At 34.1% G+C, this 25,740-nt stretch overlaps 2 protein-coding genes across 4 annotated transcripts; both read right to left on the reverse strand.

The window, feature by feature from the left end:
• Nucleotides 1-5,864: 5,864 nt before the first annotated feature.
• Nucleotides 5,865-9,838, reverse strand: LOC101257922 (pentatricopeptide repeat-containing protein At4g01570). Its single transcript, XM_004250459.4, has 2 exons — nt 7,229-9,838; nt 5,865-6,648 (listed from the first exon to the last, which is right to left on the reverse strand). Exon 1 carries the CDS (start codon nt 9,720-9,722, stop codon nt 7,263-7,265), a length of 2,460 nt encoding a protein of 819 aa, XP_004250507.1. The 5' UTR covers nt 9,723-9,838; the 3' UTR covers nt 5,865-6,648; nt 7,229-7,262.
• A 1,125-nt stretch (nt 9,839-10,963) lies between these two features.
• Nucleotides 10,964-25,508, reverse strand: LOC101252646 (uncharacterized). 3 transcript variants are annotated; one of them, XR_738350.4, is made up of 16 exons: nt 25,263-25,508; nt 22,478-23,141; nt 22,083-22,395; nt 20,510-20,656; nt 20,214-20,302; nt 20,007-20,099; nt 18,671-18,797; nt 16,802-16,866; nt 16,547-16,721; nt 15,764-15,949; nt 15,637-15,684; nt 13,648-13,797; nt 13,432-13,514; nt 12,515-12,630; nt 11,096-11,299; nt 10,964-11,013 (listed from the first exon to the last, which is right to left on the reverse strand). XR_738350.4 is itself a non-coding variant. In XM_004250036.5 (15 exons), the coding sequence occupies exons 2-15, from the start codon at nt 23,068-23,070 to the stop codon at nt 11,199-11,201; spliced, it is 2,286 nt and encodes a 761-aa protein (XP_004250084.1). In that variant the 5' UTR covers nt 23,071-23,141; nt 25,263-25,508; the 3' UTR covers nt 10,993-11,198. The 3 variants fall into 3 exon arrangements, 1 of the variants encoding a protein (XP_004250084.1); XR_738349.4 differs by having other exon boundaries at nt 10,993-11,025; XM_004250036.5 differs by having other exon boundaries at nt 10,993-11,299.
• Nucleotides 25,509-25,740: the final 232 nt, after the last annotated feature.

Genomic DNA, 25,740 nt, shown 5'->3' on the forward strand with positions numbered 1-25,740 from the left:
TCAAATCCTATTTACTCCATTTATTTTAGGTTATTAGTTTGCTATTATATACAATTTTTCCTATTATTTTTTATATGAAGTCTCTTGATTATATGTATGGATTTTTTTTGTTGATGATGTAAAAATTATAAATAGGTGTGTGATGATCATTTGTCGTTAAGATCAAAAAACATTTTATCTATGTCGTATGTTAGCATTTTTTTTATCAGTTCTAAATGACAATTCGTTATATATATATATATAGTGATTGAATGTTTAAACTCAATCAATTTTTAATATGAGTTTTCATTAAAATACGTGATAAAAAAATTTGAAAGATTATATTAATCAAGATCTCAAGCAAAATATAACAAATAGAGTTATTTGTGGATCGAATGCATTTACAAATCAACCCGTTTCAGAGAATAAATCGTTTTGAATGGGAAATAAGTATTTATATTATTATACACTCTATCATAGAAAACTAAAGGCTATCTATTTATAAAGTATGAATTTATTAAAAATACACGAATGACAAAACTTTACAATCGATCGTATAATTTATGAATTGAAAAATATAAAAAGAACAGAAAACTATTGTATAAATTAACCTTATTTAGAAATTAGACGTATCAATCTTCAATTTAGCATTCCTAAAGAAGAATTTGAAACAGAATGTGTATTATTGAATTAAATTATTATTACTATTTATTTGTCTTTAACTTCGAATAAGTATACAATTATGATAAGTAGAAATTGTAATATGAATTTAATAAATGTCTATTACCTTACCAAATACGGATTGTTTCTAAAAACATTATCAATAAAACAATAACTAATTAATTAATTATCTTTTATGTTTTCTAAAATTAATGTTCATATAATGAGTGTGTATGTATATATTAAAACAAATCACCTAAATATTAAGATAAAATCATGTAAATGGTGTTATAAAATACGTTTCGAAATTTGTATTGTGTGTAAATAATTTATTAATTGCTAAAACTTATTTTAATTCATTTTTTTTAAAAAAAAAATAAAGTTCTTTTGACTTAAAAAAGATTAACTTGGATTAGAGTCATTTTTGCAAATTGGTGTACCTTTGATTTGTTAATTATTTATAAAAACTTTCTATGTGTTCTATTTGGTATGAATTGAACATATATCCTAAATGCCTCATTTAAATCATTATTACTTCATAATCTTTTTTTGTTGTTGAAGTAAACTAAAATTGAGAAAAAGAATGATATTTTAAGATACTTATTACTAATTGAATAATCATCTAAAGAAGGGACAACAAATTAATAATGTAAAATAAATATAGCAGATATCATTTGATTTCTTTGTGTTTCATAGTAAATTATTTGTCAGTCGCCTCTCTCCCTCTCTCGCTTGCTCCTAGTCGCTCGCCTCTCACGCTTTATATAATAGAGGGAAAATTGTATAAAGCGAGAGAAAATTGGCTATATGCATACAAATACATATATCTTTGTCATATATACTTATGATTATGCAACACAAATATTTCTCTGCCTAATTTTCTGCTGTCTTGCTCTCTTTCTCGTTTTATACATACACAACTTATATAATTAATTTATATAAGTTTTGTATAAAGATACTTTTGTATAATGTTCATTTAAACATATACAATTGCACAAACTTACACACATACATAAATTGTAATATGTTTGTATAATGTATATATACAGAATCATACATCCAAAATAAGGACGAATCTTCACTATATAAATATACAATCATATGTTTTCTCTTTTCTCTTTACTTTATACAATTCATCAAATACCGATTCATCCGTAGTTTATAAATAGATGTATTCTCTTTTCCCTTTACTTTACACATTTCTTCTGCACTGTAGAAATATACTAATTATATAATTCACCAAACAACGATTCATTCGTAGCAAATCATAGTTTTACTACGAAATGTTGCAAAAAAATTTCATCGCATAAAATTAAAAATTTTATATTTGTCATATGTGAAAGTTATCCTTTAAAGAATTAAACTCCTAATTTGGTGAATAAGTATTATCATCTTCGAGTTTTTGTTTCCTTTTGATTTTCCAAGGAAATTGAAATTTTTATTATTAAATTTGTTTGTCGCTAATTTTTATTTATTGATATTGAACTAAATTAATCACCAATGATTTTGGCTTGTTTTATTAATAATATATACTTTTGTTGTTAAAACTTCGCTCTTTCATGTACAACAAATTATTATGTACTATATTTTTTTGTTAATTATCTGGAAATAATATTTTCTTTTGTATGCATATATATTATCTTTTCATATTCTAGTAATTGTAAAATTACATTAGGCATGTTATTGTTAGAAAAATTATTTACTTGCAATTGAAAAAATTAGTATGAAAATCGTTCGATTTCTTATTTTACTATGTTCAATAACTTCTATTCATAGAGCATACATCGAAAATAAAAAAGAAATTTAAGTTTCATTGATTTTGATTTTACGAATGCAACTTGTTAAAATATATTTATCAATACTAAATGAATAGTCAATTTAATTCTTTGCTCGATATTGGATATTCATTTTAAATTTTAACTTATTTAATTTAAGTCACACAAAATGTTCATCTTCTGAATAAATTAGATGGTCTTATCTGAATCGACTTCATTTGTAGATTTTAAATTTTAAAAAATACGATAATTATCAATACCGATATCGTTAAAAATATAGATCAATGACTTTCGTAGCTAGTATATCATTAAATATCTTCTCGTCGAAAATAAAGTATAAATTAGTATACCAATCTCTATTAGATAATATATAATTATGTGTTGAAGTGCATATTAACTTATTCTTTTTTATATGTTAAGCAGATGATTTTTTTTTAAATCATGACTATAACAAAAATAAGATTCGATTTCAAAATCTCCATCGTACTTTCATACTAGACTGACACGAAAGACTATTTTTCAAACACTTCTAGATGTTAGGATTAAATTAACATAATACATATGTTTCACATCACTCATTTGACCTCTTTCATTAATTTCCATCATGGTCTTTTTCTTCTAGTAAAGTAATCCTATTTTAGTTTCTAATTTTCACCCCCACTAGAATCATGTGATAACATAAAATTTGAAAAAAAAAGTTCTAAATATTTATTTTTTCATACAATAATTAATTTCATATTTAGTTAATCAAAAGTTTATGTTCGCTCGATCGGATTTTAGTAACTTTAGTTAAAATTCTATATTTATATGGGAAAAAGATAAATATAGCTTAGAATTATTGTAAATGGTATACAGATATCCTCCGTTATACTTTTGAGACATTGATGTCCACGCCGTCCAAAAACTAGGATATATATATCCTTTATACTAACAGACATACACATGTCACAATCTTATTTATCAATCACATTTATTAAATATCGGATCGACATATAAGATTGTGTCACGTATCTCTATTTAGTCTTCCGTTAGGAATGAAAAACATATATGCTCTAGTTTTTAATGCACATATATTCCAAAAATATAACGAAGGGTATCTACACATAATTTACGTTAATTCACGAATATTTTTATTCTTTTAGTTTCGCGGATACCCTCCGTTATACTTTTGAAATATTAGTGCATTTTTTGTCTAAAAACTAGAGTATATATGTTCTTCATTCTAACAGATTACTAAATATGGACATATGACGCAATCTTATCCGTCCGATCAATATTTAACAAATGACGGATCGATAAATAAGATTATGACACTCGTATATCCGTTAGTATAAAAAGGATACATATACTCTAATTTCTAGACGATAGAGACACCAATATCTCAAAAATATGATGAAAGATGCCTACATATTATTTACGATAATTCGAAGGTATATTTATCCTTTTTCCTAATCTATGCATGTTACTCGTTAATTTCTATTCTTCTAGACTTGTGCTATTTCTTTTTATCTAGAAGGCGTTACGTTCCACCAAAGTTCCATTGAAAAAGGAGAGATAAAAATAAAATAAAATATAAATAAGAAAAACTGAGCAAACAGTTATTATTCAATTTTTTTTTATATATATATAATCATTCACTTCTCAATTAGTCCACAACTTATTATTATTACCAAATTTTTTTTACTTGAAATATTGTTGATTTTAATGGAGAGAAAAAATATAAACAAAAAAGAAGAAGAAGAAGAAATAGAAAATTTGGAAACAATTTCATTATGTGATGTGAGTAATTATGAAGGATATGAAAGTCCAAAAATTTCCTCTTCATCACAAGATTTTTTCGAATTTTTTAACGAATATTCTGATGATTATACATTTTCAGATATTATTTTTTGTGGAAAGATAATTAGCCATGAAAATGATTATGTTATTCAGGAGAAGAAGACTTTATCTCCGTTTTCTCGATCCAATTCGTTTCACCGGCGCAGTAATATTAATACTGCGCCGATGAATAATCAAAATCGGGCCAGTTCAGCCCGATTTTACAGTAGAATGGAGAGGGTGAATATTAGTGGACTTACGTCTATGTCAGCGAAGTCTCGGAGAAAAATGTTCATGTTTGGACCTGTGAAGTTTAATCCTGAAATGGAGTTGAGTGAAATTAAGCAGAGACAGGGACGACGCCGTTGTGCTCTGCCGCTACCGGTGATTCCGATGAGTGAAGACGGCGGAGATACGACGGAGTTGGGGAAGAAGAGGAGGAAGAAGAAGAAGGAGAGTGGGCCCACTGGGAAGTTTATGGAGTTGACGAGTAGGCCCCACTTTGTTAACGTGTTGGCCAAGTCATTGAGGTGTTTTTCCCTGCGAAAACATTGCATGGCATTGCCATAGAAATCATGACAAGCTTTTTGTTAAAGAGGTGACTCTATTCAGCGACAGATTCAGAATTTTCAGGGGTTCTAGTCAGGAGATTCAAATCCTGGACGTCACGCACTGTTTTAGAGGAGCTTATTCTACTGGGCTATCTCATTTTCCTTATCATTGAAGGGTTCCAAATATATATATTCACATAAATACAGAAATTTCACCTTGTAAATTTTTTATCCGAAGGGGGTTCGAATGAACCACCTTGCTTACCAATGGGTCCGCCCCTGACTCTATTATCAAAGAAATAATAAAAGGAGCGAGAATTTGGCACTAATAAACGAAGTTGTGGAAAGAGCACCAGTAAGAAGCAGAAAAATCATTAAAAGAACTACGTTACTTTGTGCCAATGGAAAAATGAGAAATGAAATTCAATGCTATGTGTAATGTGTTAATCTATAGACATGTAGAGTTAGTATACAGATCATAAAATCTAGCAAAAAAAAAGAAAAGAAGAAGAGGTTATTGAATTCTAGATTAATTATTTATGCATATGATGTAAATTAACAGATATTGATATTCGAAAAGTTTAACATTTGATTACATATAAATTTCATAATCAAGGAACATTTTCACGTTGATTATATTTTTCCACTGACTTTTTGGGTTTTACTGTTTTTAGATTGAACAATCTCCTTTCTAAAGACTAGCCAATTAGGAAAAATACTCAAAGGTTAAACTCATCACATCCCCTTCTAGAATTAGTAACGTTGACGTAGTGGTTTCATTAAAATCTCTAACAAAGATATGAAATGCCAAATATCACATAATAATATCTTTGATTTTTTAAGAAATGACTTTCGTCGTACCAATCACTGCCTAATGTTATACTAAAAAGGGGTTCTGAATATCCTATCCCGGGATGAAATTTTGAGATTAAATTTATTTCATATTTGAGTAGAGTGCCTATGAACAAGTGGCTTAAGCTCTAAATCCACCACTTCAAACGTGTGTGGGGGGGGAGGGGGTAAAGAATCAACAACATACTCGGGGTAGTCCTACAAAGTGGGGTTTGTAAAGGATAAAGTGTACGCAAATCTTAAGGTAGAGCTTAATGGGAAAGAATGAATAAATACAATCCGACTCTTCGGAAAACTAGCAAGTATGGTAGAAATAAGAAGCAACACAAATACATATGTGTTCTATGGTACAAACAAATTAAGATATTCAACCAAGTTCATAGCAGGTACTGTTCAATAAACTGATACATACCTCCATATAAATTATGTACTTCACTTACTTGCAGTTTGATGAGTGTCTGCTTGATATTGCTTCGACCTTCAATTTCATGACGTCTGGATTGGAAGTCTTATCTCTCTGAGAAAAGCCATACCTATTTCGTCATAAGAGTAACAATGTTCTCACCATAATCTCCACATACATCCCACCTGCTAGTACATGTACCAGATAACTCTGTTCACCGATGCTTACACAGACGGGAAGAAGTCACTTAACGTTTTTTAACAATGCTGGGAATTATACCCTGGTCTCTTATGATTTTCATCTCATCTGATTGATAGCTAGTGTGTTGACCTTCTTACCCTGAGGTGAAATCTCAAATATGGCCATGAGCCCATGACCATCAGCAGCTCATTGTCCAGGAGCACCAAACATACACTTACGTTTTAAAGCAATTCACTAACATGAGAAACAGTCATTGTGAGAGCTCGGATCTGTGCATCATCAAGTTTCTATCAGATTGGACTAACTTTCTAGTTTCAAAGCAATCCACTAAGATTCAGCCGTTGGACTAACTTTTGCTATCAAAGCTAGACACTCCAAGTTCTATGAATTCAACTTCTTCACGGGCCTCCTAAAAACATAAGAATTTGTTCAAATGAATATGTCAAGACACAGAGCTTGCAAAACATAAGAGGCATAAATTGAAAACAAAATGAGGACAATTATCAGGCAGAGCTCGTCCCTCAGATAGCAATGATGTTTTCAGTTTCTTCATTAAACCACAAGTTAGGCAAAGTCTATCTTACTAACCAAGCAAAACGATAATACTATCTCTGGAGAACTCTAGGGCTGTATTTGGCATCCCTTCAAGATTAATAAAAGAGAACAATGATTAAAGATAGCTTGCTCGTGGAGACTTCTATGAATCTATCAATAAAGCGTATCTGCATGGAGACTGATTTTCCAAATCTCAGTTATAGTTCTTATATGAGGACTATAGGAGTACATTTGTATGCTATAAACTTCCAGTCTCCATAAACAAATCATGAGTTGATAAACTCTGGATGACCAACATTTGCTTTTTGAGAATGCAATGGGATTGATTAGAGCTCAAAGTCTTTGCCCACTTTAAACCAGAAGAACAACTCTTTAAGCAATGTTGAATAATATGCAAATGCTGAACTGCACTATTTTATGGAAGAAAATCATACCTGAACTCCCTCCCCTGAAGTGTACAGTTGTTTCTCATAAAGGATTATCTACATTTGGGCGTTTCATGGATGCCTTTTGGTATCTCAATTTTTCAATCTCCTTCTCCAGAAAGTCCAAAGTAGTATCAGTTACCTGGTTCGGCGCACAACCTGCTTCCAACATCATCCTTAAAAACTTATAAGATTGCTTAAGCTGGCCCGCCTTGGCATGAACTTCAATTAGTGTATTGTAAGTGACGACATCTGGATTTATTCCACTATCTTTCATCTGCTGGAAAAGCTTATTTACTTCCTCGATTCTGCCAGCCTTCCCGAGGGCATTAATCAAGGTGTTATACATTACAATGTCAAGGTAACCTCCCTGCTTCATTAGTTTGTCTAGTACGGCATCAGCAAGATCAGCCCTTCCCATCTTTCCCAATCCTTGGATTATGACATTGTATGTTGCTACATCAGAAGGGCAAACTTTCTCGCCCATTTCCTGTAAAACGCCCCATGCTTCATTGAAATATCCCTTCTTGACAAATGAACTCATCATAGAATTGTAAGTATAACTAACAGGGTCAGCGCCCATGTCGGTGAAAATTTCAAATAATTTACAAGCCATGCTCAATTTTCCTTTGGCCAAAAATATCGACAAGAAGGTATTCACCATGTCAATATCAAAAGAATCTGCACTTTTAGTGTCTATTCGTTTTCCTCCAGTAAGAGAGAACGTTCTTGAAGAATTACTTTGGGAGCTAACTTTATCAGCCAGCAAGTCCATATATGGCGATGATGACCACGGATCACTTTCTTGATAGTGTATCTCAGCTTCCTCTGCCCCAAGGGCAATATCCGTCTCAGCGTCTGTTAAGTTTTCTAGGCCTAGAATATCACCAAAGTTCCGGTTGGATGGAAAAATGGGTGTAAAATCCTTTTCTCTGCTCTGTGGAGCTTTCATTGTAGCCTCCATACTGTCTTTCCATCTGATAATAATTGGAACTAAATTGCTATCCCTGATGTGCTTCATAAGCCTCTCTGTATAGTCCCAATGTCCCTCCCTGTAGATTGCAATCAAAAGAGAAGTTATAGTAACCAAATCAACAGTAAACCCTCTAGCTTCCATCTCTTCCACCAACTTCAGTGCTTCGTCAAGCCTATCTTCTCGACAAAGATGTAAAATGACAATGCTATAACTAACCCCATCCACGAAATTATTACTTTTCTTCTTCAAATCACAAAATAGGGTATAAGCAGCCAAAGCCCTCCCATTCTTGAACAAGCCATCAATAAGAATATTATAGGTCCAACAACTGGCTCGTACACCATCATCTTCAATCATTTTCTGGAATAAATTGCATGCATCTGTCAACTTTCTTACCTTGAGTAGTCCATCTAAGAGGGAGTTATATACTATAGTATCAGGACGTATGCCATTGTACTGCATCTCAGTAAACACTTTTATCGCATCATTTATCAGGTAAGCCTTAGAGCAACCTTGTATAACGATTCGGTAGGTATAAGCATCAGGTTCCAACCCCGATGATCCCTTTAATTCCTCCCACACAACAAAAGCATCCTTAACCTTTCCGAGCAAGCAAAGCACATGAATCAAGCTATTATAAGTACACAAGTCGGGACTAAAGCAACTTCCCCTTTCCTTCATTTCTTTAAAAAGACTCAAAGACCTAGACAAATCCCCCCAACACCCGAACGCATGAATGCATATATTATACCCCCATCTATCGAACGGAAACACATTCCCTCCCCTAAGCTTATCAAAAACTTGTTTAAACTCAGCTCTCATATTACCCCTCTTAAGGCCAACAAGCAACTCATTACAGGCAATGGCACTACTAACCCCAATGCTATTCCCATCATTAGTTTCCAACAATTTAAGAAAAATCGACAAAGCTAAATTAACTTGATTCTTTTGTACAAGAGCAATAAGTACAGAATTATACACATCAGGACTTAAACAACTAGAGTTAGCCAAATCTCCTTCTACAAACTCCAAAATCTCAAGAGCTGAATCGAAATTACCAGTTCGAGTAAACGAGTCGAGTAGTAACTTAAATGTGGCCGAATTAAGCAACACTTCATCATCCTTCATTGAGTTTAACAATACAAAAACATCTTCCCGGTGATTGCGACTATAGCAAATGCATTTGAACATTTGAGAGTATGTTTCAGTAGAGTGTTTGAAATTAGGCCTGAGAGAACACCATTTGAAGAAGTCTAATTTCTTTTCAGCATCCAAATTGTTGCGGCGGAGAACTTGAAGGACTAGGCTTTCTGATAAGGGAATTAAATCGCCGTACTTTTCTAGGTTACGTGTTCCTCCTCGCTTTATCAAAGCTTTTGCAATTGAAGCGACCACGATTAAATTTCCGACCTTTGATGCCGCCGCCGTCTTCGCCGCGGAGGTTGTACCGGTGTATGAAGCTCCGGCGACGGAGAATTGTCTTTTATTGTACAGAACTGCGAGATTTCTCTGAACTTTAGTGGCCATGGCAATGGTAGCTAAGCTGAAGGTTTTCCATTGAAGTGCATTTTGCGGGAGAAAGAAGAACCAATAGTTGCAATTACCTTTTAACCCCTTGATTTGTACAATAATATTTTTATACTAGTAACTTGTAAATATATAATATTTTATTTATAAACTTGAAAATTTCATGTCCATATTAATATTAATAAGGAAAAAGGCGTTAAAAATATTTTAATTTTGATCAAAATTGTTGTTACCATATCAAATTTTATGGAGAACTTTTTACCCTGATTAATTAATAGTGTATTTAAAGGTATACATGTGTCTACGTGAACACATTACTATTTATAATTATGCAATATATTTATGTACATGTAGGCACATATAGATACTATTAAAAAATACAAGAGATAAAATGTCCTAATCAAAATTTAGTATCATAACAACAATTTCAATCGAAATTCAATTTTCAAAATTCGAACGGTACACAAATTTAGAAAAGAGAGAGTATTATTGGTTGTACTTTTTTGGGTACATTTTAGTTTGTGTCAATTGGACAAAATCCATCCAACAACAATATTTCATTTAATGTTTCACATTACAAAAAGGGTATTAATTTTGTTGTTTAATTTTATTCTTTTTTTAAATAAAAAGATTTTTTAAATAATCAAATAACTACTAGAGAATTATATCTAAAACACACTTATTTTTAAATGACACTTCACCAAAGTTTAAGCCGAAAAATCATACAATATCAATTTTAGTGATTGACAATAAGTCTTTTTTAAAAAAAGAAAATACATTTAAGATGTCTCCGTGTATAGCGGAAATTATTTTTACTGTTCTCCAATTATTTTTTCATGTTCGATTGGCTAAATTATTGAGAAATTGTTCTGAGTTACAATTATGTGCATACGTATTATATTTCTATAATACATACTGAGGAAATTTTTTTGTTTTACTTATAGAAGTGATATAATTAATTTGATAAATATATTAGTTCACTCAGGATGAGGTGAATTCACAAATAGAAGTTGCTGTAAAAACAGTCAAAAAAAAAGAAGCTACACTTATCCCAAAACTGAAACAGAACATACAGACTTCCTTCTGAAAGATTAAAAAACCATAACCAAACTCTTCACAAATCTTATGATCGTAAACCTTAAGAGATAAAAACTCGAATCGCGGTTTTTCAAGTTACTCCGGTAACTATGTTCTCCACTGTAGAGATACAATATAAAGCTGAGGGTGAGGCAGGGTAGAGATGAATATTCAAGTGTTTGACACAGCCATATGCATCCACATTTTAGCTATTCTGAAATTGAATCTGAGTGCAGTTTATCAATCGCATATATATATTCGACTACAAGCAGTCACATAAGGATTTATGTTGATACCTGGAAGGATGAGGTACCAAGCACAACGCGTTTAGTATAAAATGGAAGGTTGGTTACTAACATGGCTAGCAGTAAACAGATCAAAACTATCGTCGTATGGGTTTTATTTTTGAGCTTTTTCCTCTTCTGTAGTTTCCTCCTCCTCTTCAGCATGTTCTATTTCACTGGCTAACTTCACCAGATCTTGGACAAGGATTTTTCCTTCTGTTAAATATACAAATGAAAACACAAAAAAATGATACTAGTAAGGAACACACTCACCAACTGCGGAAAGTTAATAAATAAAAATAAATTCCTCTATCCCGGCTATGCGCAACTTTAAGGACACCTGACATTTCTAAAATGAAAACAATATTCTCACATTTCACAGTAAGATTCAAACCAAGCCTAGTCGTCATGGTTTCCAGATCTAATATATCTCATTCTACGGCTACTATAGTAAGCAAGTCAAATTGAAATTTTAATCTCCAGATATATTTGGAGTTTTGCTTCTCATGTAAAATTGGAACTCTCATAAAACACAAAAAATCGTACTACTCTGTTGAAGCCAAGAAACTAACTGGAGAATATCCTTCCTTCAACCGAGCTGGCTGCTATTCAAAGTCTCCTTCTACAATTTTTGTTTTATATGGGTTGGTCAAGATGGGTTATATATTGGGCAAAACCCTAAGTCACTTAACATGGACTCAAATTTTTGTTTTCTTTTTGAAAAGAAAATGTGAAAGCTAGCAATGATTCCGTGTATGTATAGAGTTAATTAATTGAGTGATCTATCGTTCCAATCTATTACTAATTGATGTGCAGATTCTCCTTTTGATCTGTAGTACAATACTGTTATCTTGTAGAAAATAAAACTTTCAAACGTACATTCTTTAGTTTTTTCTAAACCTGCATTCCATTATGACTAGTAGTTACAGTATGATAGAAACATGTATATAAAACAAATTGAATCATAGAGAAAGAAATAGACTACAAACTACTACAACGTAACTATGTTGCATCAATCTTTTTGTAATAAAAGTAGTACTATAACTTGATTTTTCATTATAAAAGATTCTACCATCAGGCTCCTTCCAATTCGAAATGTATATGCATTGGATTAAGAGAAAAGCTAAATGATTGGCCAGTTTGGTGTTCACTGGGAAACTATGTTCAATTAAAAGCGGTACGTATTATTATTACTATTTTTTATTTGATAATATCTCTTATACTTCATCAAGCAATCACCAACTTCAATCTCAATCTAAATCCTACTTTCTTATGCTAGGTTATCACTTTTATCCCCCTAGGTCCTAAAAAGATACAGCAGATATTGTGAGGTACGATCATAACCATGTTTTGTTACAGTTGTTAAGTTGGAAAAAACACCCGTTTTAACAGAAAAAAGAAACAAGACTTATCCAACTATTCATGTCTAACCTCTGTCCTTGGAAAGGTTGGTTATGAGCTCCTGAATACCCTCCTTCGCTAATGTATCCTTGAGGTATGAAGCAGCAGATGCCACCTCCTCTGGAGTGACTTTTCCATCATAATCCCTGCCGCAAGATGCAAAAGGGTTACTTCATTGTCCAATATTACTTTCGTTGAAACTAAAAGCAGCAGAAAGTAATATAGAAGAAACATTAAACAAGATTCCTCCAAAGCAAGCAACCTGGCAAAACACCACGGGTTACAAAAAGATGAGGTGAAAATAAACAAGTTTCTCCATGGAGGAATTTTTTCTTTTTTGTATGATTGATAGTTCAGAAAGATAAAAGAAGTAATACGTTTATGATATAAATAGATGCAAGTTTATTCCCGAACCACATAAAAAAAAGATTTTAATATTTGCATTAACCAAAGAGACAGGATGCACAGATGCATTGACATCCACCGGATTTACTAATCTGATATTTGCACCCCACTCCACAATTTTCTGAAACATAAGGTACTCCATATACTACATTATCTACGAGAGAATAAATACCAACAGGCTTGTGTCCCAGAACAGCCATCAGTGGCTAATGGCCAGAACTCCCCAACCCCAAAAATTCCTCATGATTAAGAACATGTAGGTGAGAACAATTATAAAATTGACACAGGTGATGATGCTGAAATTACTTCAAATAAACAAGCTGAGCGGAACATGTATATATCAGGATATAAAACCTCAATGTTCACTTGCAAGCTTGTTATTATCCCTTTTATGTAAACAGTGGGGCAGTAGCAGTCATTAAACTCCGGTGAAATATAGAGATTGTGTTCAAATTGCTTAGAACTGCCTCTTTGTAGATTTTTGGATAGTGCCTTGAGTGCAATTTGTAGTCCATATTATTAGTGTTTCTGTACATACATACCTATCCAGTAACCGCCAACGATCACCAATCTTGGCATCCACGTCATCAATTTCCTTTTCAAGTTTTTGGAGCATTACATCAACCTGTTGAATGGTAATGCCAGGAGGTAATATGAGTATTCAAGCATATAATCTTGCAACTATAATGCAATAAATCAAAAAATTGGTGAGAAATTTTAAAGCCTAAAGCTATATATTCCAAGGAAATCAGCTTTACCCTATTAATAAGTGCTGAAGAAACTTTATCATCCACAGTCCTTTCTTGAGTGTGGTCATTATCCTCCTCCCTAGCTGCTTTATATGCCTTCCGGACTTCTTCTTCACCTTCAGGGCCGCCTTTATCCACCATGCTGTTGTACAACTCAATCTGCAATTATCGGTACAAAAGCAGCTTCAACATTGAAACATCTAGCATTTTCATTGTATAGCATACATACACACTATACTGTTTAAACAATTTTTGAACAGTAGAAAAGCAACTACGAATATGATTGCAAGGGGACAAGGTGACTGACAGCAGTCAAGGGATAAATAAAATGTAACATATGAAAGTTTAAAGTTTCACAACCATCCTCCATTCTCTTTACCTACCTCATTTATCTTTGAATAATAGAAATTATCAAAAACTGCAGTAGACCTAAAAGAACAGGAAAGCAAGCAAGTTGGGTACCCAAACACACACCCAATTATTTTACATTGTCCAAAACCTGTTTAATGCCTGCTGCTTTTTTTTGTTCCAGACAAGTAATAATTCTATTCAATAAAAACTTAGCCACCCCCGGAAAAGGTGCTAAGTTGAAACTTTACAAGCATCGAAAGGTGCTTAAACCCCTGCCCAGAATCCTATACAACTCTACATTTCCAATTTAATATACTAAGTTACTAACTCTCTTACTTCCCCCCACATATTCTATTTACACCAAAAAAGAACAAGCTAAGACAATTCATCCTAATTTTCTCGATAGAACTGCTAGTGCCTTCAAAATGTCTACCACTCTGTCCACCAAATGCAAGCAGGAATGATCTTCCACCAGTCCTCCCCACCTCTATTCCCAATACTCCACTAATTGTTCAGCAATGCCAAAGTAGACCTAGGTATTGCCCAAGTTATTCCCAAAATACAAAAGATTATGTGCCACAGATTTATAGTTGTCCTGCAGTGTAGAAATAAGTGTTCATTGTTTTCACCCTCAGGTTCACACAAAAGACATCTTGAACAAATCTGAAGACCTCTTCTTTGTAGCTTATCGTGAATTAGGTAAGCTTTCCAAATCACCAACCAGACAGAATGACACCTTCATAGGAATATTTACTTTCCAGACTTGTTTTCAAGGCCAATTCTCCTTTACAGGGCCTCTTTGATTCAACTGCTAGTACACTGATTTTACTAAGAAGGGCCCTTTACTGTTTAGTTTTGTAATTTATGGTCTGCCCCAGTTAGAATCCTAGAACAGATAGCTCTCCATAAAAAATAATACGTTGAGTAATTGAAAGAAGAAAAATCAATATAGACACATAATCACATGATTGATGCTGAAAGATCAAAATAACAAGACCAGTAAATTTCGATTGCACCATTGCCGATATTGCTACATAATAACCTCAAAAGGTGCGAATTGAACCGCACATAATGCTGATGGCTAACAGGTACTATTACAAGAGCGCTAAACAAAATGCTCAATATAATCTTAAAGATCAATAATGGCAAATATATTACAACTACGAAATATTGAAACAAGCATAAGATAACAAAGTACGGTGGTATCAGATATTAGAGGGCAATTGAAATCCCATAGACGAACATTCCCAAAATTTCATCAGAATGACTAAGTTATTGGTAATCAGGAGAAATTCATACATCAGAACCACAGCTACCGTAAGCTAATTGTGATTTAAGTTCTAAAAAGGAAATTGATTCAAAGTCCTATTGTGAACAATATTGAACTAGTAGGCATTGCAACAACCCATTCTAACCGGAACTACAAGTAATGGAAAGACATTCACATTGTTTAAAAAATAACAAACACAATAATCTGACTTCGGAAAGCAAATTTTCCAGTTTAGTTTCTTCAAGTAAGACAACAAAAGACACTAAAATAACAGATTTAGCATGAAATCAAAGAAGACAGTTCCCTTTTGCTTAAATTCCTTATCAGGCATGTTAAAATATTTCACAACGGTAATAGTTCAAGAAATGATATGTTACCTCTTTTTTGACAAGTCTCAAAAACTCATGACGCTCCAGGCTTACGGACTGAAAGAATAAGCAACAAAGCAGGCCATGATCAGCAAAGATCCATTGTACAAAAGAAAATCTCCGGCCAAGTACTTACAGAAGCCGATGATAGAACAGCAATCGCACGACTGAGCTCACAGAGCTGCTCTTGTTGATCCAAAGTTTTTGTTTTTTTTAGTTCTTCTGCTTCTTTAGCTGTTGCAAGAGTCATCTCTTCCAAAGCTACATCCTTCTGCTTATCTTTCATCTTAGCCTGCTCTTCTTCTTCTTCCTCTTCCTCCTCCTAAGAGCAACGACTTTAGAATTAGTAGGCTAAAGAGACAGTTTTGGAAAAGGTAAATAATTTTACTAATAATGGGAAAATCACACACATACAAGCAGTAAACCAAAATGTAGATTTATATCAGAGTATGATTTCTCTATGACACCCAATATTCTCTACATATTGTAGCTTAATCGGTGCATCAAAAAAAAGACTAGAAAATGAGAGGCTAATCCTCAAATGCACATAGTTCTGTCGTTCCACAAAGATGCTTCTCCAACACATGCTACGGAATAAGATATCTTTAACATCGTCACATAATTTATTTGAAATCTGACACTGTAATATCCACATTTAAAGTGAAAAGAGATATGGAAAGCAAAAGCTCCTTTCAAAGTGGTATGCTTTACTTGGTTAGTAGTAAGGAAAGAGATATGACACTGGCAGATGAGGTTTCATGACCCATAAAGTTCAAAAAGAAGACTAAAAGGACAGACGGACTAGAAGCAGTGTTCAGTTCACTATATCATTCACTTGCATGAGTGTATTCCCATTAACTCGTCTTATCAATTTTTCATTTACACTATCAGTCAGCACAATAGAAGAAGCAAATTTTACCTTGATGAGCTCTTCCTCCATTTCTAAGAACTCTAGCTTTCTCTTCTTTTCAGCAAGAGCATCTTCAGATGGCAAAGATGTAACTTGAACAGTGTCGACCACCTCATCTGGCAGTGATGAAAGTGTAGCTTGAACAGCTTCCTCTGGTTTTACTTTGCCTGACACTGTGAAGGCTCTGCAAGAATAAAACAGCACAGTCACATGCTTATTTGATCATCTATATTACAAGATCCTGGAAATGGGGAACGGAATTACCTAGAAAGGATTAATAAAGAAGATGGCACTGAATGGTTGAGTGATAAGTCCAGCCAATCTCGCAACTACAAAGATATTAACATGCAAGAATTCAAAATAAGTCTTTTGCACTATCACAATGAAGCCAACATATTGAAGTTCACAATCAGGATCTGAATATGCTAGCACTGGAGATTGAGAAGGAAATGCAGACAGTTGTGCTTCTATACTTCTGTGAAATAAATACATTACAATAAATACTAGCTTTTATTTGCCAAGGTCATGTCTATCTGCAAGCTGGTGATATTTAGACTGTTCTAAATATTCTTTCTAGAAAATAAAAAGAATGAAACAGAAACAACAGCGAATTTGCATCCACATATCAATCTTCTCTTTCTCAGATTAACTGTTCTGGCATATACTCCATTCAAGGCAATTGATCCTTGCATATAATATGAACACCATCAGGGTCCCATTGTTTGATGTACTTAAAGCACTTCCTTACATGGTCCGATCTTCAAACTACTCCTAAGATGGCTTGGAATACTTCGGGTGATCACAGGCAATGCAGAAAAGGTAATGTTAAGCAGGGATTGTTGCAGAACAAAGAGAAAACCACAAGCCATGGGATGTTGCTCCGCTAGCACTTATCTAAGCTGAGAGAGAAATAAGAGAGCTTTTGAGAAAGTAGAGATGAATTTTGTACAATTAAGAAGTTCCTCTTATTCCTTGTTTCGGTTGGTGCACCCATGAAGTTTCCTTTATCATAGAAGATTGGGTTTCATTACTAAAAAACCATTTCTTTTTGCAGGTTTCTACTTTTTAAAATATTTCTTGGATACTGCTGATTATTACCCAAACATCAATAAACTTATGACTTAAAAAAAAAAAAAAACTGTAGCACAAATACCAGCCTGGTTGCCATTTTCTGGAAAACCTTAGATCCCATAAAAATTTACTTGAACATACTGATGCAAAATCTAGTGGTGTATTTCAGGCAGCTGAAAGGAAGGAGTACATTGTAGTCAAAGCCAGCTGCAATACCAAGCTAGCAAAAGATTTAGGGGAATACTAGGCATTGCACTTCCAGCGAGCAAACAGCAGTAATTGACCAGACACACATAGAGCAGAGAGAGGGGATCCTATAGGACAGCAACAAGAGGATTGGGAAGGGCACAAAGATGAGGTCTTACGAGAAGAATTGCCCCCACCAAAAAATAAATTCAAAAGCACCAAGAGATGCGTCCCTTGCTTTCAAGAGCATCAAATAACTTTTTCAAGAAGAATTTGAAGAGAAAGGAACAGAATATTGTTTGAGAGACTGAAAATACTTTTGTATAATTGGTGAAACTTTTTTGTTTTACATGAAGTTCTGGAGTAGGTGTGATACTCTCTAGTCACTACTGATGACAAGAGGCTCTTTGTAGAGAATTAGGCTTTGAAGTAGGTTTCTTTACTTTTTGTATGCATCTATGAGGTCTAACTTTTCCAGCACTCCAATAAAGATTTACCTAATTTTACAAAAAGAAAATTCGGGATAGAGTCGTATCAGAACACTCGGAATAACACACAGTTCTCTGGATAAATACTTGTCAATTTTGAATTTACCAAAGCCAAAGAGTACTTCAAAAGTAATAGAGAGCATATCAAGTGTCCCATTAGTAGTTTCAAATTACTATACTGACTACAAAATCTAAACTAGTATGACCAAATCCAGTAGTTTCTAGAGGATACACCAGAGTTGCAAAAATAAAGACACCAAAAGATGCAAAAATAAGGTTCAACCCACTATGCACCAGGTAAGAATAAATGCACCAAATCTCGAGATGTAGGTAGTTAATTTTCCCAAGTAAAAGGTTTACACAAGACTAACAAAATATCAAAGCATACCTGCTGTCGCATTTCTTCTACTGAGAGTAATCCAAGTAAGCCTCGTTCTCGACAGGCTTGACGGAGCTCGTCCTCTGAAAGGGACTCAACACCCTCTGCTTGAATCATCTTGTCATCGTTCTTGATCCTACAAAAGCAGCAAGGTTCTGTTATGAGGGAAAATTCTGCTTCTACAGCACATTCATCACAACATATTAACCCATCTCCAAACTGAAGACTTATACACAAAGATCAAGTGGAAATCTAGCACAAAGAAAGCAACAAAACTAGAGCTTTTATGGTGAGAGGATGCAAATTGCCCGCATATCACAGGTCTTGCATGCTCTCAATATATTGCTCAACTGTTCTGACTACAACTGTATTTTTTCTGCTTCTGTCACTCCCTATGCCTTTTTCTGCTGATTCCCTGTTACCACCCAATGCAGCTCCCCCAAGACAGAAGAACACCTGTTCTCCTAATCTGACACGGGATTGTTGTTACCTGGAAATATAGGGACTCTATTCTCTTAACAGGACTTTGTAACGCATGAAAGCTACTTTATATGAAAGGCATCTTACATAAATATGTCCCTTTTAACTTGGCCTCAGTTGGCATCTATGCCCTTCAACTTTGGATGTGCACAAGTAAGCACGTAAACTTCTATAAAGTTGACGCACGCGTCCGACATGACATAATACAAACCGAACAAGTAGACACACGCGTCCGACATGACATAATACAAACCAATTTGATCCCAGGCGAATTGTCATGTTGGATGGATGTGGCTAACTGTTCAACCTTAAAACAAATTTTAGTGTCTATTTATGCACAACCAAAGTTGAAAGGCATAGATGTCAGTTGAAGCCAAGTTAAAGGGTGCATTTATATATTATGTCTATATGAAATGACCATAAGAATGAAAACCATTTCTTAGACAACTTGACCATACTAGTGAAGATTAGTTTATTTCTAAGATAAAAAAGGCAGACTGAAGAAGAAAAAGATAAATGAACTATTTAGGCTTGAGTTATTATATTTAAAAGGGAAATACAGATCAGCTGACTAAATATTTGTTGAAGAAGGGGAAAAAACATAATTTGGAGAGGGCGGCTAGACACAAGTTGACTCTAAATCAAAACCCATAATAGTGAAGACCAATTTATAATTCAGGAAAAAAAGGCACAACTGAAGGAAGAAAAGATAGAAAAACTATTTAGGCTTGAGTTATTCAGAAGTAAAAAGAAAATAGAGCAAAATATTTGTTGAAGAAGAAAGATAAAGAACATAATTTGGAGAGAAAAGGATATATAAAATATTATGCTAAAGTTAACTCAAAATGAAAATAATGAGACTTACTTTTGGAGCCTCTTTCTAAGCATGAAGCGCAAGTATGCATCAGTTCCAAAGGGGTTAATACCCATATATTTGCACATATTCACCAACCTCGGTCTGCATTTAATGAGTATTTAGCAATGCACTACAATATTTTGACCATCAGCAATATATGCAAGAATATTACCATTTAGTAAGAACAAAACCAAGAAAGTGTAATTAGGCAGAAACCTGCTGATATTATCCAGTGTGAGCTCATCATTGAAAAGCTTGGCGAATCCTAAAATTTCCTCATTAGATACACTAGCACCCCTTCTGACCTGGTCAATTGTGATATGAACATTTACATTTTATTTTATTTTTGAAATCGAATCATATGAACATTTACATTTATAGTAGTTAGATAGGAAAGGGAGGGGAAAGAGCAGAAATAAGAGCTCTTTGGTTTTATAATTTGAAATTTGCCAACTGCAGAAAAACACAGATGAAAGAAAAGCCAAAAGAGAAGTAACAAAAAAATATTTTACCTTATTCATGAATTCATCAAGATCCTCAGCTGTATTCTTTAGTTCTCCGCTTCGAGAGTTTTTAACTTCCTTTGCCATCTCTTTGACTGTTTCTTGTAGAAACTTTGCATATTCAATCCTAGCATTCAGCTTCCTTTTCAGAGCCTCCTAAATTTTGAGCAATTGAAACACAATAAGTACATGCATACACAGAGTTCAAGGGAAACAAAAAGCCTACAAAATTACATCCAACCGACCAGAGGCACCAACTGTTAGTTGAAGACACTAAACAACCTCCAAACACTCATTTTTTAACTTCAACATGGCACAACCAAATATTGTCCAAACACCTATAACTGGATTTCCCTGTTACAAACTTCCACGAGCAGACATATCTATATACAAGCCTATCAAACAGACGCTAACTAATTTGAAGTTGCAATTACGGCTTCCTAAACTTTCAAGATAATACTCATATCCTTCAACTTGCAAGGCAAAAAAAAAATACAAGAGGGCAACAACTATCAGTACAATCATGTGTGAAATTAAAGCTTTTGCTTCCACTAGGGGGAACAGACTTTGGATATTTGCATTTGTTTATAAAATCTTGAATGCAACTTAAGATTTTGAGACGTGGGATGGTGCTGGGGATTGGATCATTAAATTTAACTTAAATGAATAGTGAAGTCAAGGCAACCTCTACAAAAGTTGAAACATAATTTAGCCTTTATGTTTCCCTTCTGAGCATTTCCTGAAGATAAAGAGATCGGCAATGCCCAATAATTATACCAAAGAAATATATGATACTCTAAAGGTATAATATAACCTGCAGCAGATTTGACTATACCAAGAACAGAAAGATCTAGATTAACATGATACAATAACCAAATGAGAAGTTTTGCCCCCTACGCCGATCCACTGATATGTTAAAGAGCTAAAGAGGATATAATGTTTTTCCGTAACTTTACCACAAAGCCTTTTCTATTCCTTCTATATCCAAGGACTCATATATCTTGAGAACTGACTTATATCCAAGAGATTTGGATTACAAAAAGCCTATACCTCTTCCAATTGAATTTGTCAAGGATAGCAATCATGACAAAATGCAGATGATATTTCAGGAAGTAAAGTATTACATGTGTTCCAATCCATAAGCTTCCACAGAGACAAAGATCTCACACATCATGGAATATCTACACTACATAAAAGGGAGAGCAAATGGTAGCTGGGTAAAGGTTTTCTCGAAGCGTGTCATTGCCTCACAGATATCCTTCAAATTAAGCGACTAAAGGAGTTTAACATTAAAAGGAAACAGTAATAATGTGAGAGATGACTAATCAAAGGAAACGTCTAGCCATAATAGAGGGTGTTTTTGTTTGAAGGAAATAAAAAAAGAAAGTAAATCAATATCTTTCCTATTTCAAAGAAAAAACATTTCATAGTTTTACTATCTTGAAATTATTTTACTTATAATTTTGCACGCACATGGAATCTGTCACAAATTCTGGCTTCAGACATAGAGAGAGGAATGAAGCATCAATCAAGTTTTAGCACAAAAGAAAATAGCCGCTGGAATAATTTGCACAATACTTGCCTCTTCTTTCATCTTATCTTGGAAGGTTGATGGCAGCATGTTGGGAAACAAAGCCAGGAATACCGGCAACAAGAGCTCCATAAATGGAACAATAATAAACACTGCAACAGGAACCAGCCTAAAAATATCAGCTGTTGTCCGTGTTAGTTGTTGCCTTTCCCTCCTGGAAAGACTCTTCCCCTTGGCTGTTTTCAACAAGAGCCTCGAACATATCCTAACATCAGCCCAAAGCAGTTTGGTACCCAACCAATAGTGTTGCATTGTTGATTTAAATTCATCCTTCCAGTGCCGGATCTTCTTTGCCCAGTCTTCCCTAGAATAAGTGAAAAAGTGACTTAAGAAAAAGGTATAGAGCACTATCTATCTGTTGTACAGGAATAAAGTATAATTTCAACCTGCTCATTGAAGCAACGGCTCTCAAAGCAGGACCAATCCCTAATAACACTGCCCAAATTTTCTTTACTACAGCTTTAATACTGATCTGCGAATCTTGCAGCTGTTTGGATTTTGCTTTGGCTTTGGCCATGGTTAAATCCTCAACTGCTTCATCACATTCTTCTGGTGAAGCTTCTTTCTTCTGTTTAACCGCTGGTTCTGCATCCTTATCATTTCCTTTACCAAAATCAGGTTGACCTGCTGCAGCTGTCGAATATTGTTGTTGGTGTATTATCCATCTGGCCCCCAAAGTAGAAAGAGACCCGCATCTTCCTACTCTCAAACCCAAGACTGGAATTTCAGATGAGTTGAGTAGGACATGCTTTCCCCAAACTTTTAGTAACTCATCTTTGGTAGACGGACTTGAACTTCCTTCATTTCTGTTATCTGCATTCTGAGGTTGATGAGTTACCATAGAGCGCCAATCCCAAGAATTAGACGCCTTAGATGATCCCCAGTTCTCATAGCTCAAAAAAGCTCGAATGAAGGTGTGAGGTTTCGGAGTAGAATCAAAGAGGTTCCTCTTCCTTCTCAATATTGCTCTTGAAGCCATTAGCAAAAACTTCTTCTACTTTGCATAAAGCTCATATAACATATCCCAGAAATTATCTGCCTAATGCCAGCCTGACCAATAGAACAGAATATACCAAATAAAAGATCAAAATTCACTAAATACATGGAATCATATAAGCATTTCACTCAAGAGAATTTTTTGGATCAACTAATTAGACAGCAAATGAATCTATTTCAGTTTTATTTTCTTCTTTCCTCAATATAACCACCTCCTAGCAAGCCAGAAAAAGGACTATTAGTCGATGGAATTGAATCTGACTGAGGAGTCATTATCAGTCTATACCAATTTGCTCCGCAACAGTTATTAGTAACTATCATGTATCTATGTTACAAATCGTGCTGCTATTCAATTTACCCTGAACTTCACTTCCCCTCTCCGATATTTCAACTTTCAGGTGTAAAATTTTAAATTACTAAATGCAAAACAATAAAACTGGACCATCTGCAATGTGAATGCTCTAACTTCAGATGATAAACAAATTATATTTTAAGAAAGAAATTGTGTGGCTAAAAGACAATAAAATTACATTCTGTTTGAATACACACTCTCCTTCCGCAAAAGGAAAGACAAAATCCATGAGGCAAACCAAAATGCCAAATCAGCTGTTCACAGAATCACATATCCACACTATTCCTTTTTCTGCAGCTACAGAAACCTTCACAATGTTATATCACTCATCCCAATCTACCAAAATTACTACAAGCAAGACATTTCCACATCATACTTCTTCCCCATTATCCCAAAAAATTCAGTTTCTAAAACCAGCTCATCGCCCTAAACTTCACCTCCCCTTTCCAATATTTTAACTTTCACTTGTAAATATATTAAATTACTAAATGCATAATAATAAACTGGACCAGCTGCGATGTGAATGCACTAACTTCATATGATGAACACCAATTACGTCAATTCTTTTGTGGCTAGAAGACAATAATATCAATTCTTTTCTGTGGCTAAAAGACAATAATTACATTCTGTTAGACTAAACACTCCTCATTTCTCCCTTCGTCTCTACCGCAAAAGAAAAGTCAAAATCCATGTCGCAAACCAAAACGCCAAATTCATTGAATCATATATCCAAGCAATAAAAGACAATAGTTACATTCTGTTGGAATAAACACTCTCCGTTTCCCCCTTTGCCTCTCCCGCAAAAGGAAAGTCAATATCCATGTCGCAAACCAAAACGCCAAACCAGCTGTTCTTTGAATCACATATCCACACTATAAAAGACAATAATTACATTCTGTTAGAATAAAACACTCTCTGTTTCCCTCTTTGCCTCTCCCACAGAAGGAAAGTCAAAATTCAATTTCGCAAACCAAAACGCCAAACCAGCTGTTCTTTGAATCACATATCCACACTATAAAAGACAATAATTACATTCTGTTAGAATAAACACTCTCTGTTTCCCTCTTTGCCTCTCCCACAGAAGGAAAGTCAAAATCCATGTGGCAAACCAAAACGCCGAATCCGCATGCTCGTTGAATCACATATGCACATTATAAAAGACAATAATTACATTCTGTTAGAATAAACGCTCTCCGTTTCCCTCTTTGCCCGCAAAGGGAAAGTTAAAATCCATGTCACAAACCAAAAATGCCAAAAGCTGCGTGCTCGTTGAATCACATATCTACACTATAATAGAAAATAATTACATTCTGTTAAACTAAACACTCTCCATTCCCCTTCACTTCTCCCGCAAAAGGAAAGTTAAAATCCATTTCGCAAACCAAAACGCCAAATCAGCTGCTCGTTGAATCACATATCCACACAACTCATTCTTCACAGCTACAGGAACCTTCACAATGCCATAATACCATCCCAATCCACAAAAACAACTACAACCTAAACACTTCCTAATTCAACAACTTCCTTCCTCGTTATCCAAAAAAAAATCAGCTCTATTTCTATAACCAACTCCCTCAACCAAATCACACATAACCTATCCATTTGCTTATCATCCATAAACACAACTCCATACAAGCAAACCAAAACTCAATCCAAAAATCCAAATCATTTCGCACTACCTCAACTCAAGCAAAAAATACAGTAAAATGCTCAATGTATGCATTGCAAATAAGAACAATCAACTGTAAGCTAATATTACACGAAAAAAACCACAAAAATAGTATCACAAATCAACAAAAAAACAGAAAAAAAGCCTCTCTGACCTGAAATGATGATCGATAAATTCGTATTTTCGAATGAAAACCAAATCCGCAGCGATGAAGAATTGATTTTTCACAAATTAACAATATATTTTGCAAAAATCAAATCGTTTTTTTTTTTTTCGTGTGTAGAAATTTACAGAAAATTTTGGGAGAGAGTCTTCGCGGTAATCAATTTATAGTAACAGCGAACACTGGAGTAGGGAGCAAGAATATTATTTTTTTTTTCCCGAGAAATGAGTAAAAAGCTACTACAAAGGTGAACTGGGCCGGGTTTTAAATACATGGGCTGAATGTATTGGGCCATTGTGGAATTTGTTTGAATTTTTGGCCCAATACTTTTGTGCTCGATAAAGACCGATGATTTACAAGAATGACCTAAGTGGTCTTGTATTTTTTTTTTTATCATGTTTGTTCGATAAGCAAAAGTTTAAATTTTTTGAATTTTGACGCCGAGGGTCATAAAATTTAGATCATTGAT

Source organism: Solanum lycopersicum, chromosome 11, assembly GCF_036512215.1.
Source record: "Solanum lycopersicum chromosome 11, SLM_r2.1".
In the NCBI taxonomy this organism is placed as follows: domain Eukaryota; kingdom Viridiplantae; phylum Streptophyta; class Magnoliopsida; order Solanales; family Solanaceae; genus Solanum; species Solanum lycopersicum.